At 34.2% G+C, this 18,873-nt stretch overlaps 1 protein-coding gene across 2 annotated transcripts in view; it reads right to left on the bottom strand.

Annotated features, from left to right (window-relative positions):
• Positions 1-67: 67 nt before the first annotated feature.
• The window catches only part of PDCD4 (programmed cell death 4), a 30,094-nt gene continuing 11,288 nt past the window's right edge, over positions 68-18,873 (bottom strand). Inside the window, exons 3-12 of one of the 2 annotated variants that reach the window (XM_060034080.1) lie at positions 18,527-18,787; positions 16,617-16,711; positions 15,421-15,534; positions 13,101-13,322; positions 11,448-11,545; positions 10,399-10,513; positions 7,734-7,841; positions 6,239-6,349; positions 5,419-5,558; positions 68-796 (exon numbers count right to left, since the gene is read on the bottom strand). In XM_060034080.1, coding sequence (XP_059890063.1) covers positions 736-796; positions 5,419-5,558; positions 6,239-6,349; positions 7,734-7,841; positions 10,399-10,513; positions 11,448-11,545; positions 13,101-13,322; positions 15,421-15,534; positions 16,617-16,711; positions 18,527-18,787 — 1,325 coding nt within the window. In that variant the 3' untranslated portion in view covers positions 68-735. Of the gene's footprint in view, positions 797-5,418; positions 5,559-6,238; positions 6,350-7,733; positions 7,842-10,398; positions 10,514-11,447; positions 11,546-13,100; positions 13,323-15,420; positions 15,535-16,616; positions 16,712-18,526; positions 18,830-18,873 lie in introns of both variants that reach the window. The other variant, XM_060034079.1, reaches the window with a different exon arrangement.

The following is an 18,873-nucleotide window of genomic DNA, read 5'->3' on the forward strand; positions in this document are numbered from 1 at the left end:
TTATATGATTTAAAATTTGTTGTGTGAAATATGTTTTTTGAAAGCCCTAAAATAAAGGTACTCCCAATAAAGAATCAACACTGCTTCACATGTTTTATTTTGTCATACATTCTTCTAGAACTGGGTTCATTCGTCCAGTTTTGTAGAAAAATAGATGTTCCAGCCACCATTTACTTAACTGTCTAGTCTTTAAGACCGAGCAATGTTCCCTGGAAAGATGAATAAGTCTCATAACTAAGTCATTTTTTTAAAATTCTTTAAGACAAAGAAATAACTTTTTTTTTTTTTTTTTTTTACTCCCAAAGCACAGTATTTCAACAGCAGCAGCCAACATGGGGTTTTAGCAGCTTAACTTTACCCCCTAAATAAAGCTTTGTATAAACCAGTGATTTTACTACAAAAACACTGTCCTTGAAAGAAAGGAGTGGCAGTCAGACATCAATGCAAAACTTGGAATGATTATGTCATAAACATGGCACTTAAAAAAGGTAGCTTATGAGAATATCCCACTTAAGAAGTGGTTACTTTTCTGTCCCTCCTTTACACGCTCAAAAAAGAAAAAGAAAAAACACTTACTTTAAAAATTTCCCTTAAATGTAAGTTTACAAAATTTCAAAAATGCCTTGTACCCAAAACAAGTGCTAAAAAAAAAAAAACCAAAAACTGTGCTAACAACTCTTACAATTCAGATATATATATTTTTTATAACATCTAAGACTGCAAGAGTTCTTATATTCAGTAGCTCTCTGGTTTAAGACGACCTCCATCTCCTTCACTTACAAAACGTTTTCTGCCCCTGCAATGAAAAGAACACAAACATGAAAACAGATACAAATTCTGACTACAGTCAACTAAAAGAATTTAAAACTTCATCTTTTTTGGTTATTCATTAATTTCCAAAGCAATCTACAGATTCAATGCAATCCCTATCAAATTAGCAATGGCATTTTTCACAGAACTAGAACAAAAAATTGCACAATTTGTATGGAAACACAAAAGACCCTGAATAGCCAAAACAATCTTTAGAAACAGAGCTGGAGGAATCAGGCTCCCGGACTTCAAACTACACTACAAAGCTACAGTAATCAAGACAGTATGGTACTGGCACAAAAACAGAAATATAAATCAATGGAACAGGACAGAAAGCCCTGAGATAAACCCACGCACATATGGTCACCTTATCTTTGATAAAGGAGACAAGAATATACAATGGAGAAAAGACAGCCTCTTCAGTAAGGGGTGCTGGGAAAACTGGACAGCTACATGTGAAAGAATGAAATTAGAACACTCCCTAACACCATACACAAAAATAAACTCAAAATGGATTAAAGACCTAAATGTAAGGCCAGAGACACTATCAAACTCTTAGAGGAAAACATAGGCAGAACGCTCTATGACATAAATCACAGCAAGATCCTTTTTGACCCACCTCCTAGAGAAATGGAAATAAAAACAAAAATAAACAAATGGGACCTAATTAAACTTAAAGATTTTGCATAGCAAAGGAAACCATAAACAAGACCAAAAGACAACCCTCAGAATGGGAGAAAATATTTGCAAATGAAGCAACTGACAAAGGATTAATCTCCAAAATTTACAAGCAGCTCATGCAGCTCAATATCAAAAAAAAAAACAACCCAATCCAAAAATGGGCAGAAGACCTAAATAGACATTTCTCCAAAAAAGATATACAGATTGCCAACAAACACATGAAAGAATGCTCAACATCATTAATCGTTAGAGAAATGCAAATCAAAACTACAATGAGATACCATCTCACACCAGTCAGAATGGCCATCAAAAAAATCTAGAAACAATAAATGCTGGAGAGGGTGTGGAGAAAAGGGAACCCTCTTGCACTACTGGTGGGAATGTAAATTGAAACAGCCACTATGGAGAGCAGTATGGAGGTTCCTTAAAAAACTACAAATAGAACTACCATATGACCCAGCAATCCCACTACTGGGCATATACCCTGAGAAGACCATAATTCAGAAAGAGTCATGTACCACAATGTTCACTGCAGCTCTATTCACAATAGCCAGGACATGGAAGCAACCCAAGGGTCCATCAACAGATGAATGGATAAAGATGTGGCACATATATACAATGGAGTATTACTCAGCCATAAAAAGAAACGAAATTGAGTTATCTGTAGTGAGGTGGATGGACCTAGAGTCTGTCATACAGAGTCAAGTAAGTCAGTAAGAGATAAACAAATACCATATGCTGACACATACATATGGAAGCTAAAAAAAAGGTCATGAAGAACCTAGGGGCAAGATGGGAATAAAGACACAGACCTACTAGAGAATGGACTTGAGGACACGGAGAAGGGTAAGGGTAAGCTGGGACAAAGTGTGAGAGTGGCATGGACATATATACACTACCAAATGTAAAACTAACAGCTAGTGGGAAGCAGCCAAATAGCACAGGGAGAACAGCTCAGTGCTTTGTGACCACCTGGAGGGGTGGGATGGGGGGGGAGGGAGACGCAAGAGGGAAGAGATATGGGGATATAATAATATGTATCACTGATTCACTTTGTTATAAAGCAGAAACACACCATTGTAAAGCAATTATACTCCAATAAAGATGTTAAAAAAAAAAAAAACAAATTCTGACTACAGTCAACTAAAAGAATTTAAAACTTCATCTTTTTTGGTTATTCATTAATTTTTGAAGGGGTGTATTGTCATTTATATTTTTAAAAGTCAGCATTCCTCTAAGTCTTTTGAAAAGACTTCCTCTGATACGTATCCTAGAACATATCAAATGAACTGCTTAATCTGAGCAGTTTTTAGTTAAATAAAAGCTTGATGATTGAAATAAGTTCACTGTCCAAATGAAGTCATGTAAAAAAAAAAATTAAAATATAAATAAGGCAAACATTATTATGCTGTCTGGAAATTTAATACAAACATGCCTCAAAATTATTGTGGGTTCAGTTCCAGATCACCACAATAAAGTGCTATCACATTACAATCACATGAATTTTTTGGTTTCCTGAATATAAAACTATGTTTACACAATACTGTGGCCTATTAAGTGTGCAATAAGCATTATGTCTAAAAACCCAATGTACATATCAAAATTTAAAACTACTTTATTGCTGAAAAATGCTAATTATTATCCGAGCCTTTAACAGGTCATTAATCTTTTTGCTGGTGGAGGGTTAGAAATACTGAGAACTACCAAAATGCAACACAGACACAAAGTGAGCAAATGCTGGTTGGGAAAATGGCACCAATAGACTTGTCAACGCTGGGTTGCCACAAACCTTCAATTTGTAAAAAACACAGCATCTGCAAAGCACAATGAAATGAGGTATGCCTGTATTTATTTCTAGTATGTCATTAATATTATTTGAAAGCTAAACACTGAACCAACTAGGAAACACCAACATGATTGGGAATTATGCAAACTAGAGCTACAGAAGCTATCAAAATATCTATGTTTAAAAATGTTTAGTTTTTTTCTCAGATATAGAAAAGCCATAACCTGAATGTGGAAAAACAGAGTCCAGTTAATTCCAGTATATGCCCCTTTTTAAAAAATATTTACTTATTTATGTTCTTTTTTTTTGGCTGTGTTGGGTCTTCATTGCGGCATGTGGACTTGTCTCATTGCAGCACGCAGGCTTCTCTCTAATCGTGGCATGCGGGTTTACTCTCGCTAGTTGTGACTCGTGGGCTCCAGGACGCATCAGCTCTGTAGCTGTGGTGCGCGGGCTCCAGGGTGCATGGGCTCTGTAGTCACGGCGTGCGGGCTCCACAGCACGTGGGCTCTGTAGCTTGCAGCACGCAGGCTCTTGTTGAGGCACACGAGTTCAGTAGTTGTGGTGTGCGGGCTTAGTTGTCCCGCGGCATGTGGGATCTTAGTTCCCCGACCAGTGAATGAACCCATGTCCCCTGCATTGTAAGGCGGATTCTTTACCACTGGACGTCCCATATGGAAGTCCCATATGCCCCATTTTGAGATTTCTGCTATTTCAAACTCAAGAGACCTTCCTCTATAATGTAACCACACACTAGCTACATGTAGTGACAGCAGCCCAAGAGGAACAGTTGAACAGCAGCCTAAAGCAGTAAGTGCTAAACAGAACTTGAGCAGGATTAGCCCTTATTATTCTCTGACCCTAGACCAATACACACAGGCATTCAAGGTCACACATAAATGTGCACTCCGTCCAAATAAGCAAAAGGATAGAGATAAAAAGTAAAAGTTCTATGGAATACATAGAAGGTTTAGACATCTCTTCAAATGATCCTTGAAAGTAAAGCCACAGTAGAAGTAACTAGTTAGACCTTTGAATAGAGGCTGAAAAACTTTTTAAAAGAGCCAGTGCCAAAGTTAACCCCTTTTCATACTAAGTCTAAATGTAAACCAGCTGTATTTTCCTGAACGTAAAGGCTTCACACTATAATATTAGGAGATCAAGGCTGGAAATGAAGCAGCAAGTAGCAGAAAGCCTTGCCAAAGCTGGCAGTTGTTACTGATGTATACCACTTGGCACATCAGTACATCAATGATGCCATCACCAAAGTAGAGATCTACATTTTCAAACATTTTTATCAAAGCCATTAAAATGTATATTCCACCATTATCTTTTTCTTCTCTCTTAATGGCTTCTAAACTTTGTAGAGCAAAGGACACTATCGGGAAGTATTTTTTGAGATTTAATTCTCACAGTGCACTTACATAAAAATACATAAAGACTGAAACTTCTTCATATAAAAATTACAAAAACTTAAAATATAAAACAGACCCAGACCAGAGGGTTAGCTGTTGCTAAACTTTTATATCTATTACAATACAAACTTCATTATAAGCTTTAACAATAACAAAAAAAATTCATCAACTCCTAAGGAGTTTGAACCTAGCAGCACATATATAATACCTCCAAAAGAATCACACACACACTTTCTAGAGCGGTAAAATCCAATCAGTCCCAATTCTCCATTCTATGAGGGAGCAAAAGGAACCCACATGAAATACAGGAACGAACCTAGATCTTAAAAGCCAGAAAAAGTCTGGATCCATCCTTGGCTTCTACCGTGACCTTAGAAAATGTACATTACACTGCCGTAAGCCTCAATTTTTTCATCTCACTGGTGATATCTACTCTGAAATAATATTTAAACCACTTAGAACAGAGCCTGGTACACAGAACTACTCCACAAAATTATTTTCCTTCCAATGAACTGTGGCTTCATGAGGTAGTCCTATACAGATTTACAAGAGAACAAAATAAGCTTCACCCTTGTTTCTCCATAAATTCAGATGATTTTCACTGATGAGTGACTTCAGGGAAGATACTATTATTTTTCAGACACAGCTGGAATAACAGAAAATTAGCTTAGCCCTCCCAAGCACCTCAGCCAGTATTTCACGTTGAGAAAGTAATAAACAAAGTACCTTGAGGGACAAAGATCTCTGAGTTGTCTGGAAATTATTCCAGCCTGAAAACATTCTTCTACAAATCGCTCAAGCACAGAGTATGAATGTGGGACATCCAGATTAATGTCTGGAATTTCACTGTAAATTCTCTCATAACCCTAAAAACAATGGAATTACATACAGAGTTGTTAGCCCATATAAAATACATAATGCCATACAATCCATCACTATTATCAATCTATATTTAAGGCCAAATGTTCATATAATTAGACTGCAGTCAGATCCTAACCTCGAAAAGTACAAAGAGTAAGTCTATTTTTTTACAGAATATTTTCTTTAAAACTGTTCTCTCAAAAGAGCTTCAGGCAGACATTAGACGTTGGACACATTTCTTCCCCATCTACTTCTCTATAATACATTTACTACATTTTTAAAAAATAAAAGGCAAGTAAGAACCTCACCAATATTTAATAACAATGCATACAATTTTAAATAGGAATAAATTAAGTACTTTATAAATTTGTTAGAAATTCATGTTTCTCTCTAGATATAAAAAAGAAATTATCGTATCTTAGAACTCTTGAAGAACACATACACATCACATTTTCCAAAATACAGGTTCAAAAATACTGGAGTATTTATTACTTGCCAGGAAATGGCTATAAGAGGTTCAAACATAAACAGTACCATTTATATATATATATATATATATATATATATAGGCATAATATTACTACACAAGCCTAAAAGAAAATTCATTGACAATTTGTAATCTGTATTCAATCATATATATTTAAGATGTAAGCCTAAAAATTGTTCAAAATAATGTTATACTTACTCTTTTCATTTGGTCTAGAGTAATGGTAGAAGATTTCCAAAGAGATTTTAATAAGTCCAAAATCATTTTAAATGTACTTTCTCCAGTTGACTCTAAAACCATTACAATGGCCTAAAAATGGAATAAATGATTGAATTATTGCTCATTTTCATATAAGAAACTACTCCTAAAATCTATCAGATCTCATCTCTAATATGTGTATATACATGTATAGATGAGGATGATTATAATTATAATTTTTGTGACTTTGTTTGAATAAAAAAAATCCAACAAGGACTCAGAGGCAAAAAATATACAAATTAATTATCACTGCAAAGTAAAGGAGCTGTTGCAGTGGAGGATTACTGGACTGAACGTCATATGACATAATATGAGTGTGTTTCGTATTCAGTAGTTGCAATCATTGTTGCTTTTGTTGCGATCATCCATTTACAATGCTTGGTGTCAGTTTATTTATCTCTTGTAAAAATAAAATACAGTGTGTGTGTCGGGGGGGAATAAATAAATAAATAATAAGATGAGGAAACTAATACTTTAAAAGTTAAAATGAATCACTCAAAAGCACACAGATGAGAAGTGCAAGGCTAAGATTTAAATCTAGAACTGCTAAACATTATCTAAGTACTTTTCATTTAACTCAAACCTCCTGGCATTATCATTATCTGAGATAAAATGACAGATGCTATATAGAAATTAAAGCCAATGCATTGTGTTAACATATTGCCAAACATCTAATACAATATGTTAAGGGGGCATATTCTGGAATGAAAACATTATTTTAATAAAGATATTATAAAATAAAGGAAAAATCTGGAAAGTACATATCATGAATATGAATGTTTTTATAAAGTTAAAAATACTCTTACTGTATGATCCAGAAATTCAACACCTAGGTATTTACCCGAGAAAAATGAAAAGATATGTCCACACAAAACCTGTGAGTGAATATTTATGACTGCTTTTTTTTAATAATCACTCAAACTGGAAACAATATGGTAGGTCTATTAAATGCAATATCACCCAGCACTAAAAAGTGAATTTACTGTTACATAAAATGACATGGACATATCTTAAATGCATTATGCTACCTGAAGAAGGTCAGACACACAGTATGATTCCATTTATATGACTGATAGTCTGGGAAGGGCACAACTATAGGGACAAACATTAGATTAGTGGTTACCAGGAGATGATAGTGGTAGGGGAGCAGGTTAGCCCCAAACTTTTGGAAGTGATGGAAATGTTCTATATTCTGAGATAGTGATTATGTGACTTGATACATTTGTCAAAACTTCATTGAACTGCACAGCTAAAGAGTATATTTTACTCTAAATTATACCTTGATAAAAAAAGAAAAAATTGTAAAACCCTCTCCCCCTTAATATTAAAATTTTTAAAAGAAAACAAAAATGTATGTTATTAAAGAAGCATTATGTCACTGTGGTGCAAAAAGGAACACTTAATAATTCTTTTTGGAATGTCAAAGTAATCTTACTTCATATACAAGCTCATGGTGAAAATGAGGTACTTCCAGTTCCTTAAGGCAATGTTCAGCTTCAGATATGTCTCCAGAGAGTAAATACTCTTTCAGCAGCATAACAATCTATTAGATTTCAAGATTGAGATGTGTTAGAATTCTTGATTTTTAAAAAATTCTGTTTTGCCTAAGGATTTATTTACCCTCATCTCAATATAGTACATGATAAATAGGTCACAGACAGTTGTCTAAGAATAGTCTTGACATGACACTATCATAACAGAATTTTTTAATAATTAAAAAGCAAATTCCCAAATTTTAAATGGTTCATAGTCATGAAGGTAATGCAGTGTTTCGGTGTGTTTCAATAATCCACTGCGATCGATGAGTAGACTTAAGATGTGTTTGGCCTGAGTTGTGACCATAATGCTTCAATGCTCCCTGTAAAACAAGGGACCCTAAATACCACTAGAGGGCACTAACTGAAAGTCTCAAAATGAATTTTTAAAGTGGTGCAAACCCATTTCCATCGGCATGACATTAAGTGGGAGCCAAAAAATGAGAGATAATAGGGCTTTACTAGACAGGGCAAAGATTTCCAAAGCAGTTTTCTCTTTTCTCTACAACTGAAGATTTGAGGACCATTATTTAAAACGTTCGTCAGTAATTCAGCTTCCAGTTATAGCTAAGGAGGCAAGTCTTGACTCTCCTGTTGAAAGTTGCACAAGAACATCTATGGCTCCAGAGAAAAGAAGTTTTTCAACACAAGAACTTCAACGAGGAATGTCCTCCCCTATACATCGCCTGTTAAAATAATCTTTGCACCTAGTAGACAGACACTCAATGAATATTGGCTGACTGAAATCTCATTTAAGTATGTTCTACTTTCAACTTCTACAATGTATTTCCATTAAAAGTATAGTAAAATTTGATCAACAGAATATATCTTGATGAATAATTGTTATTATGCTTTAGGAAAATAAATATTTGAAGCATGTTACTTGAATAAAGTATTTTCACTTTATAATTATAAGCTAATATATTTATTATTTAAATTATATCACTTAGTTTTTTAACTGTTATTAATTTAAAGTATTTAAGTGTTTCCCATTGGGTCCCATGTATTGTTGAGAACGATAAATTATAAATACATGTATATATTTCTGAAAGTCCTCTCTGTCCAACTCATCCTTCCATGTAAAATAAATGAATATCCAAATAATGTCAACCTCATATATTGGTAGTTTTACTTCAATTTCATCGTGACCATTTTTTGTTGTTGTGATAATTCACATACCATAAAACAGTTCGGCAGTTTCTCAAAATATTAATTTTGAGAAGCATTATCATCCTAACAATATTAAATCTTTCAGTCCATAAACATGGGATATCTTTCTACTTATTTAGGCCTTATTTAATTGCTTTCAACAGTGTTTTGCAGTTTTTGGTGCACAAGATTTGCAGTTCCTTTGTTAAATTTATTCCTTTGTATTTTAATCTTTTTTATGCTATTACAAATGCAACTGTTTTCTTAATTTCATTTCAGACCATTCATTGCATTGCTAGTGTACAAAAGACCTAGAATTAAATTCTGTACACTGATCTTGTATCCTGCAACTGTGCTGAATTCGTTTATAATAGTTTGGTGTTTTTGTTTTTTTGAGAATTCACTTGGATTTTCTGTATACAGATCATGTCATCTGGGAACAGAGATAGTTTTACTTCTTCTTTTCCAACTTAGATGCCTTTATTTTATTTTCTTGCTGAACTGCTCCGGTACTTCCACTGTTTTTATACCTCAATTTTTGTAATAACTTTAAAAATTTTTTAAAACAGATATTGCAATCATGACATTACAAACACCAACTCATCTACCTTAACATATATAAAAACAAAACTGGTCAAAGCTCTAACAATATTTAGAGCTCCTTAACACTCAAACTTGGTATACATATCATTAAAATATTTATTAAATATCAAAACTATAGTCACATGAAAGATTATACTCAAAAATCAGAAGCACATGTACTATATAAATCTTCTAATTTTCTTAAAAATCTTCAAATAGGATTAACTACTTTTTCTGGTTTCTTATTATAGAATATCACTTTGCTGCCAGAAAAAAAAATCCAGAGAGAATAAATCTGGTATTAATGCAAAAACCAATTACTTTTTCTTTTAAAGAATGCATACAGGTAGTGAACTTCCCTACAAAAATCTACCACTCTGATCTACTCTAGTGTTCATAATGCATAACTTACAATCTGAGACCACCCAGTTTCAAACTGCTCTTATAAATATGGACATTTACTGAATAACTACAAAACAGAAACTCAACAGTCTGAAAAATTTTACATTCCAAGAAAAAGACTTTAGGTATTCCTTTGAGGTTCCTACACAGCCTTCTTCATGAAAACCCCTTTAACTTCATGAAAGCCCCTTTAACTTAACACAGTCTTAGTTTAAGTCAGAGAAACCATAAAAATTTAATAATGACTATATAATTATTGTATAATTTATAGCAAAAGGGCATAAATCCAAATATATAAGGATTATTCCATTTTCCACTTGCAGCTATAAGACTGAAATTAATTTTTGTCCACAACAATACCAGCTAGAGGGTAGAGTTTGTTTCCTTGAAGAATACATATAAATTAAGCTAAAGACAATGCCCAGTAGTTACCTCTTTAACAAGGTGGTTAAGAGACTGCTGCCCACCTCCAGAGCCCCAAACACTGTCCTTGCGCTTTCCACCTTTAGACATACTCAGAAGCACGGTAGCCTTGTCCAGAGCAGCTCTACAAAAAAAAAAAAAAGTTAATTTTGACATATGGACATGCTTGAGATTGACCAAATTATGGATGAAGTTGGGGGAAAAAACCCCATATACACTAAAAGCTTTCATATAACATAAAAGCAACCTAAAGTTCAGAAGTCTCTTAAAAAACTATTTTTCAAGATAAAAAGTTGGGAACAAAAAAAAGTTGCTTCTCATATTAATATTCTCTCACTCATTTCCATTTCTTGGTCAACAAAAGTCTAATAACGTTATTTCAAAATTACTGATCTAGCCTGAGAAGCAATGTTTCACCTAAAACTAACTTTTACATAGATCCATGCCTTTCCACCAGGGCAACCATGCCACTCTGACCTGAAGTAGTCCTAGAAAATTAATATCTATACCTGTGAAAACCTAAGACATGGCTAAGTACAAGTCTAAGTTTCCAGGAAGTTATGAAAAATCACTGAGCATAACTCCCAAATATCACATTTAGCTTAAAATTATACCAAAGAAAAAAGTGAAAAACATTATTTCCTAAGATTTCTATAGCAAATAAATATAGAATTGAAAACAGGGCTCCTTTGTTAATACTGTCCATCTTATTAGAATATTAAATAATTACAGAATATTAAAACCTAAAGGGACCTTAAAAAACATTCCAAGTCCCATCCTTTCATTTTATAAATAAGGAAACTGAGGCCGAGAGAAAAGTGGCTTGACATAAAGGTAGCTAACAGTTTAGCTAAAACCCAGAACTTCTGCATTATAGTACTGTCTTCTTTCTGTTATATCATGTCAAGAATCTCTCAATTTTGTTTTAATGGTAAAGAGTACACAAAAATGACAAATAGGCGTCCACAAAGTCTGATTAATTCAAGTGTCATTTCAACAGAATCCTGTAGAACTTTCCCCTATTTTGAAAGTCTAAGTAGAAAAATTAATTTACTTACCTAGCCTGTACACAATCTACAGTTCCTTTGTAACTATCAATATAGGTATTACATAAAATTCCATCTCCAACAGCTCTAGCAATAAACTGGCCCACCAGCTATAATAAGAAAAAAAAAAAGAGCTATATAAAAAAATCTAAAATAAAGCTTTATAGGACACAATTTCTAAAAACATAAATGATAAAGACTGGTTGAACTACACAGTCAATACCTAAGACATGTTGGAGTATTCAAAAAACACCTATTTAGCACCTACTGTTTATGCCTGGCATACACTCCCACATCTTAACCTTCAAGTTAAAAGCCATGGGGGCATAAAATATCTGTTTTGCTCACTACTGAATCCCCAACACGTTGCACACTGCTTGAAACATAGCATATAATCAAAAATACTTGCTAGTAAGTCAATGACTTAATAGTCAAGAGAAACATCTCTTCTGGAAAGAAAAAAATTGGACTATGGTCTCTCAAAACTGTTTGATTAAAGGAATTTATCTGAGGGGGAAAAGCTGTGCACAAATACTTATCTGAAAGTATGTTCATAGCATTATTTCTTAAAAAAACTGGAAACAACTTAGTGTCTAACGGTAATTGTGTGGTTGAATGGTATTTATGTAAGACGGTACACCGTGTGGCCAAATATGTTTACCACATTTTATGGTGTAAGAAAAATGAAGTTTACCAAGTAACATATACAGTATGATTCCACTTTTTATTAAAACAAAAAACGTAAGGATATGTAAAAACCATACACTGATATATACCCACAAAAAGTAGAACAGAAGATTTAAACACCAAAATGTTAACAGTGGTTATTTTTGCTGTCCTTTCTTCCTTTTGCCTTCTATTTTTCAAAACTTCCATAATGACTATTAACTTATGTACAGTTTTTTTTTAAAGTATGGGTATTGTATAAAAAGAAAAAAAATTCATGTTTGAATCACAGCTCAATACTGACACAGACTACTTACTGTCTGTCACAGGAAAGTAAAACAGAAACAGCATTTATGTTAACCTACCTATAGTCTATTCCTAAATTAATGTTTAAGTGCTCCTACCTTGCTTTAAAACTCTGCTCAGGTAAATAGCAACGATTTCACACATTTTCAATTTCAAACCAGAAAGTCATATTATAGTGTCAGCATGTATGAAATCTAATAAAAGTAAAAGGCTTTGAACAGAATCTAAACAACAAAAGCATACATAAGTCATGAATTTTCTAATTATTTCCCCACAAAGCTACAAAAGGGAACAATCTTATTTATCATTATTTTTATAATAAACATTAGTGAAGCAAACTCAATCCTCAATTATAACAATCTACGTTTTTTAAAAATCCTAGCTCATGAAACAGCTTAACTACATGTAATAGAGAATATACAGACAGCAAAAAAACATGACCTAGAAACTATACAGAGCATGGGGGGGAAAAGTAAGATATAAAATTACAGTGTGATGAAAACTATGTTGCGGGGGTGAGAACAGCTAGGGAAAAAAATACACTAAAACATTAGAGGGCTATCTTTGTGTGACAGGGAATATGGGCCAGTTTTTCTTCTTTCATCTAATAAAATTTCCTAGGAGTATGTATTAGTTCTATACTTGCAAGTGAAGTAGACGGAGAGAATGAACAAGAGGAAGAATCATACAAACCTGTGGTGCTCTAGGAGTATCCAATGCTAATTCAGGTAGATCTTTCAACAATTTATCAAATGATTTTTCTACATCATTTGTGCTCATTACTGTCCCACAAAGGTCAGAAAGAAGCTTAGATGTCATTTCTCTATGACTAGCTTTTCCCTCCAATGCCAATGACACTGCCAACACTGGTACTCCACTTTTCATTTCGCCAAGATTTAAATCTCTTAGCATTTCCTATTCAAAAAAAAAAAAGTATGTCACTGCCTATAGTTCAATTTAATTTTATTTTATTTTTGAAAAAAATCAAGATATTACCCATATATCCTTCTCTCTCCCTGACTGGAAAAAATCAGAGAAACACTCAAAATTTGGGGATAAGATAAATACATCTTTTTCTACATATAAATACTGATCCACTTTAAGCTTCAACTGTCTGAACATCACTAAAATCAAGAAGGTGAACTACACCTAAAATAGTTTATTAAACTACATAGTATTGCTAAGTTTGGTGTTAGGAGTTAACTAACCCTCTGCCTTATACTCTATTACTTCTAGAAATAGTGTTTTATGAGCATTTGTAGGGAAATTCATTTTACATTATCATAAGCTGTTTATACTCTCTTCACCCAAATATTTATACTTTCATATAAAGTTTAAAATGAGATCTTAAACCACTGTTTTTAAGTGGGATTATTGTTTTAAATGCTGGGATAAAGTAAAATTTTCTCTTAAAAAATATAATAGCAGCAGCTAATACTTACTGACCACTTACAGTGTATCAGGAATTATAACAGCCACCTTAGTTTATACTCTTTGAGGGAGGTATTATCATCATACTCACCACACCCAAAGCACAGAAAAATTAAGTATTTGCTGAGGGCACCCAGAGGAGTGCCCAGGTTGGAAGTGGAATATAGGCAGTATGACCACAGAGACTAACTTGTAACTCAGTTACTTAGAGTAACGACTACTAACAAGGACACCGGTTAGGTAAGCTGAACAAATACTTGGTTTTATTCCTACAAAACCTCAAAGCTATCAAACCTCATATTATCAGACAAACCAAGAAAACCCAGTCTAGGGGCTGCCCTGGTGGCACAGTGGTTGAGAGTCCGCCTGCTGACGGGTTCGTACCCCGGTCCGGGAAGATCCCACATGCCATGGAGCGGCTGGGCCCGTGAGCCATGGCTGCTGAGCCTGCGCGTCTGGAGCTTGTGCTCCGCAACGAGAGAGGCCACAACAGTGAGAGGCCCACGTACCACAAAAAAAAAAAAAAGAAAACCAGTCTGAATTAAAAGAATCTAAATTATAAAAATCTTCTATGGAGATGCAATTTTATTACTTTAAGTCAGTAATACTAAACTACTGAACTAGACCAATAATTAAATTTTACCCTTTTAGATTTACTTTACAAACAATTTGTAACACAGTAAATGTTCCCATACAAATTATGCTTCAAAAACACATTTGTGGGGCTTCCCTGGTGGTGCAGTGGTTAAGAATCCACCTGCCAATGCAGAGGACATGGGTTCGAGCCCCGGTCCGGGAAGATCCCACATGCCACGGAGCAACTAAGCCCATGTGCCACAACTACTGAGCCTGTGCTCTAGAGCCCGCGAACTACAACTACTGAAGCCCGTGTGCCACAACTACTGAAGCCCATGTGCCTTGAGCCTGTGCTCCACAACGAGAAGCCACCACAATGAGAAGCTCGCACACCACAACAAAGAGTAGACCCCGCTCACCACAACTAGAGAAAGCCCGCACACAGCAACCAAGACCCAAAGCAGCCCCAAATTAAATAAATTAAATAAATTAATTAAATATATAAATTTAAAGCAAAAAACCACCACACATTTGTTCTCTTGATTTCTGCATGCATTCTTTTCCAAACTTTTGTATCTGTGTTCTTTTCTGGACAGAGTACAAAGATAAATTTTATTCTAGTCCTAAGCATTGAAATGAATGTCAAAAAAATGGAACTGAGGCATTTTTAATGAGATCCCTAAGGACATTTTAGAAGGTCCATAAATGCCTTGAAATTAATTATATTTTATAAACTATCAATTATAAAAATGCTATAATTATAAAAATTATTGTGTTGTGCCATTTTTCAGAGAAGAAAATGGCACAGAGCCCTCATCTGATCCCAAATAGGTAAGAAGTGGTCTAAATAAAATTTTAGTCCATTTCTTAGTTAGAAATTCATTTATGCATAAGAAAATGCTTAAACTTTTTCAGTGATCCAAGATCATTCTGAATACGATGTTTTGCTTTTAACAGTGTCTGCTCTCCTATATTAAATAAATTATACTTTCAACTTTAAACCTACCGCAACTTCATTAGTATCTCCGTGCTCAAAATATTCCTGTATGATTGGTGTTAAAGTCTTCTCAAATGCCATTTCATCCAAAGGCAAAACTACAGTTTCATAAACACAGTTTTCCTGGAAAGGGAAGGGGCAGAAAGTTATAAATTAAAGAACAAAATATTCAGATGAACTGAAATTGTTTCACAATTTTATACTCCAACTGGTTAGTAATACCCATTCAGGGCAAGAAAAAGAGATGCTACATACTTTGATCACTTGTATAATATAAAAACAGAATCTATGTCACTGTTCTTTTATAAAATCTGAATACAATAAACCAACATACAGATTAAAACCACTAACTACAGCAAATATATGACTTGCTTCTGATCCCCCATATCTTCTGTTAATTTTTTTTCTCTCTCCCACAAAACCAATACTTCAGTGACCAAAAAGCTTTAAGCTTCCTATCACACCTAGTAGTTTCATTAAAACGTCACTTAAAAAAAAAAACAAACAGCAGGAGCCAAAGCCTTCATGATTAGTATTATGATAATAAAAAAGCCCTTATAACAAAAATCAATGTTGTAGTGACCAAAAAATCTCTTAAGGAAAAAGCATTATTCAACTGAAATTTCAAAAAGAATAAGATGTCCAATAATCTTCTATACCCCTTCCCTGCAAAAAAAAGCCCTGAAATGTTTATATGCAACTCGTGACTGGCTTCAGTCTAACAACATACTTTCAAGTCTTTCAAGACTATATATTAAAATTAGAACATTTAGCAAAGATTTTATAGTACTTGAATCCTACTAGTTTTAAAATATATTTTTCATGTTCCCTTAGAAATATTTCCATGTTTAATTATTAAATTCAGAAACCAAGTGCAAATTATTCATACATTACTATCAGTTAACTTGGTTTTCTAATCCAAAATTAACCTGACAGTCTGAAAGGACTGAATATATATGATTTAGATATACATACTAATGTGTGTAATATGTGTACACACATATATACACACTCATATACATATCAGATAATCACACAAATTATAATGACACATTATAAAATTATATATATATATATGATTTGAATGGTATAGACTATACATATAGAATACATGATTTGACAAATATATGAGTATACTACAAACATGAGGTCAAAAAGTTTATAAGTATTTTAAGTATATATTACAGAAAGTAAAACACTTCTACCTGGTCATCATCATAGTTAGGATCTTTCACATCCACCTCCTCCACATCATATACCTGTCCAGGTGTACCCCAGACACCTTTGCCTCCAGCACCACCTGAAAAAGTTTAGAACTGAGAAAGGAGAGTGCATAATGTCCATAGTTCATAAATTTTAATTGAAATCTGAAATAATTCTAGATGTTCAGGTGTTAATTCAATAGCAGTTAAAAAACTGTATTTTAATTTCTATGCTAGTGATTTTGCCAGTTGAGAATTATATGTTAAGCCTCTTTTTATTCAGATCACTGATTTTTCAGTAATGATTAGATATTACATAGTTTATAACCTATTTCCAGAAAAACAAGTTGAAATAGCCTACAAAGTTAAAACTAAAAAGGCAGATGCTTTAAAATAAAAGCAAAAACAAACAAACGAAAAAAATCAGAAAAATAGCTGTAGTGGTGACCTCAAGGCAAGTGATACTGCAGTGGAGCTCTAAATTCTTTTTTTTTTTTTTTTTTTTTGCGGTAGGCGGGCATCTCACTGTTGTGGCCTCTCCCATTGCGGAGCACAGGCTCCGGACGCGCAGGCTCAGCGGCCATGGCTCACGGGCCCAGCCGCTCCGCGGCATGTGGGATCTTCCCGGACCAGGGCACGAACCCGTGTCCCCTTCATCGGCAGGCGGACTCTCAACCACTGTGCCACCAGGGAAGCCCTGGAGCTCTAAATTCTATCTGACATATCTTGGGAACAGCAACAACAAAAAAGAAATATGCTGAGCCAGAAAGATGTGGCATGGAAAACGCCACAAGGGAGAAATTATTCAAAAACGAAGTACACTGACCACCATCAAATGTTTTAAAGTCAAATACTCTTTAGATATAAAAAGAAACAAATACTTCACAACTAGAAATATGTTACAAATAACTAATTGCTATTGAAGCATTAGCAGAACTAATCATCATTTCTACTTCTCTACATACAAATTCACCAGAAGAAGTTTAACAATTCCAACTTTCAAGGTTGCTTTACTAAATAAACGTATTGAAATGTTTTTATAAGCTCAGTATATTGCATTATTTTTAAAGAACTTGTACAGTATCACCAGTTTTGGGGGGGGAGGTTTTTATTTTACACATAGAGTATAATTCTTGCCACCAGAGCAAAACAGAATCTGATAACTAGGTTTCATTTTGACCCAGCCAATGGTTGCAGAGCCATTCAACAAAAATAACAATTTCTGACAGGGCACAAAAACATTTTACAAGTATCCTAGGCCATAATTTGAAGCTCCCACCATTTAGAAGTTGGTGAAATCTCCAAATTGCATCAAAATTCTACGACAGACAGAGGCTGACAGACCCCTCATTCAACAAATATTTAAGTACCCAGATTGCTAGTCACTACTCCAGGCACTGGAGATACAGCAGTGAAACAAGACCATTCCACTCCAGTACCTAAAACAAACAGACCTGAAAAGAACTCAGAACCAGATCTACAAAATTATTAAAATTCTGACCCAGATATTACCAGTCAAATTATATTTATCATGTATTCTTAACAATGGACATAACTAATTAGATTCATTAGATAATAGACATGATGAATTTCTGACCCTACTTCTTTCAAGCAGAATTAGAGAATACATGCACAATTCTTAACCGTGAAGAACACTGGTGTGTATTTTGCTGGAAATATGAGATAAAGTACTGCTCAAGAAAACTAATCTACTCAAACAAGAAAAAAAGGTTCAACTTAAAAGAAAAAGTGGTATGGTCCTCAGATTATTACTATGTAAAAACATATACAAGCCGTAAAACCTTAACATTATCACTGTTTAAATTTCTCTCATTCTTAGAACAAGGAAACTGTAGTATAATAATCAGATAATATTTTTTCCATTTGTGTCTTTGGACGTGGTATATACTAACCTTTCTTTGGTAGTCCCCTTCCTTTCCCAGATCTGGATCGCCTATCTAGCAACCTTCCCTTTGGACTGGTTGGTACAGTTACTCCACTTCTAAGGCCTTCACTTCCGTTATCACTGACGGAATCGCCTCTGCCGGAGTCCCGGGACGAGTTTTTCCGTAGCCGCCTTTTCACCTTGGCATTAATTTTAGCTTCATTAATGGAGGATGCCGAAATCCAATTTCCATTTATCTCATTCTTTATTTCCTCAGTCCCAGCATTTTCTTCATCACCAGAAAAGAGAGAGTCACTTAAATTATCAGGCTCTTAAAAAGAAAATGAAGGAAAAGAATTCTAAGTATTTTAACCA

This window comes from Delphinus delphis, chromosome 16 (assembly GCF_949987515.2).
Source record: "Delphinus delphis chromosome 16, mDelDel1.2, whole genome shotgun sequence".
Lineage (NCBI taxonomy): Eukaryota > Metazoa > Chordata > Mammalia > Artiodactyla > Delphinidae > Delphinus > Delphinus delphis.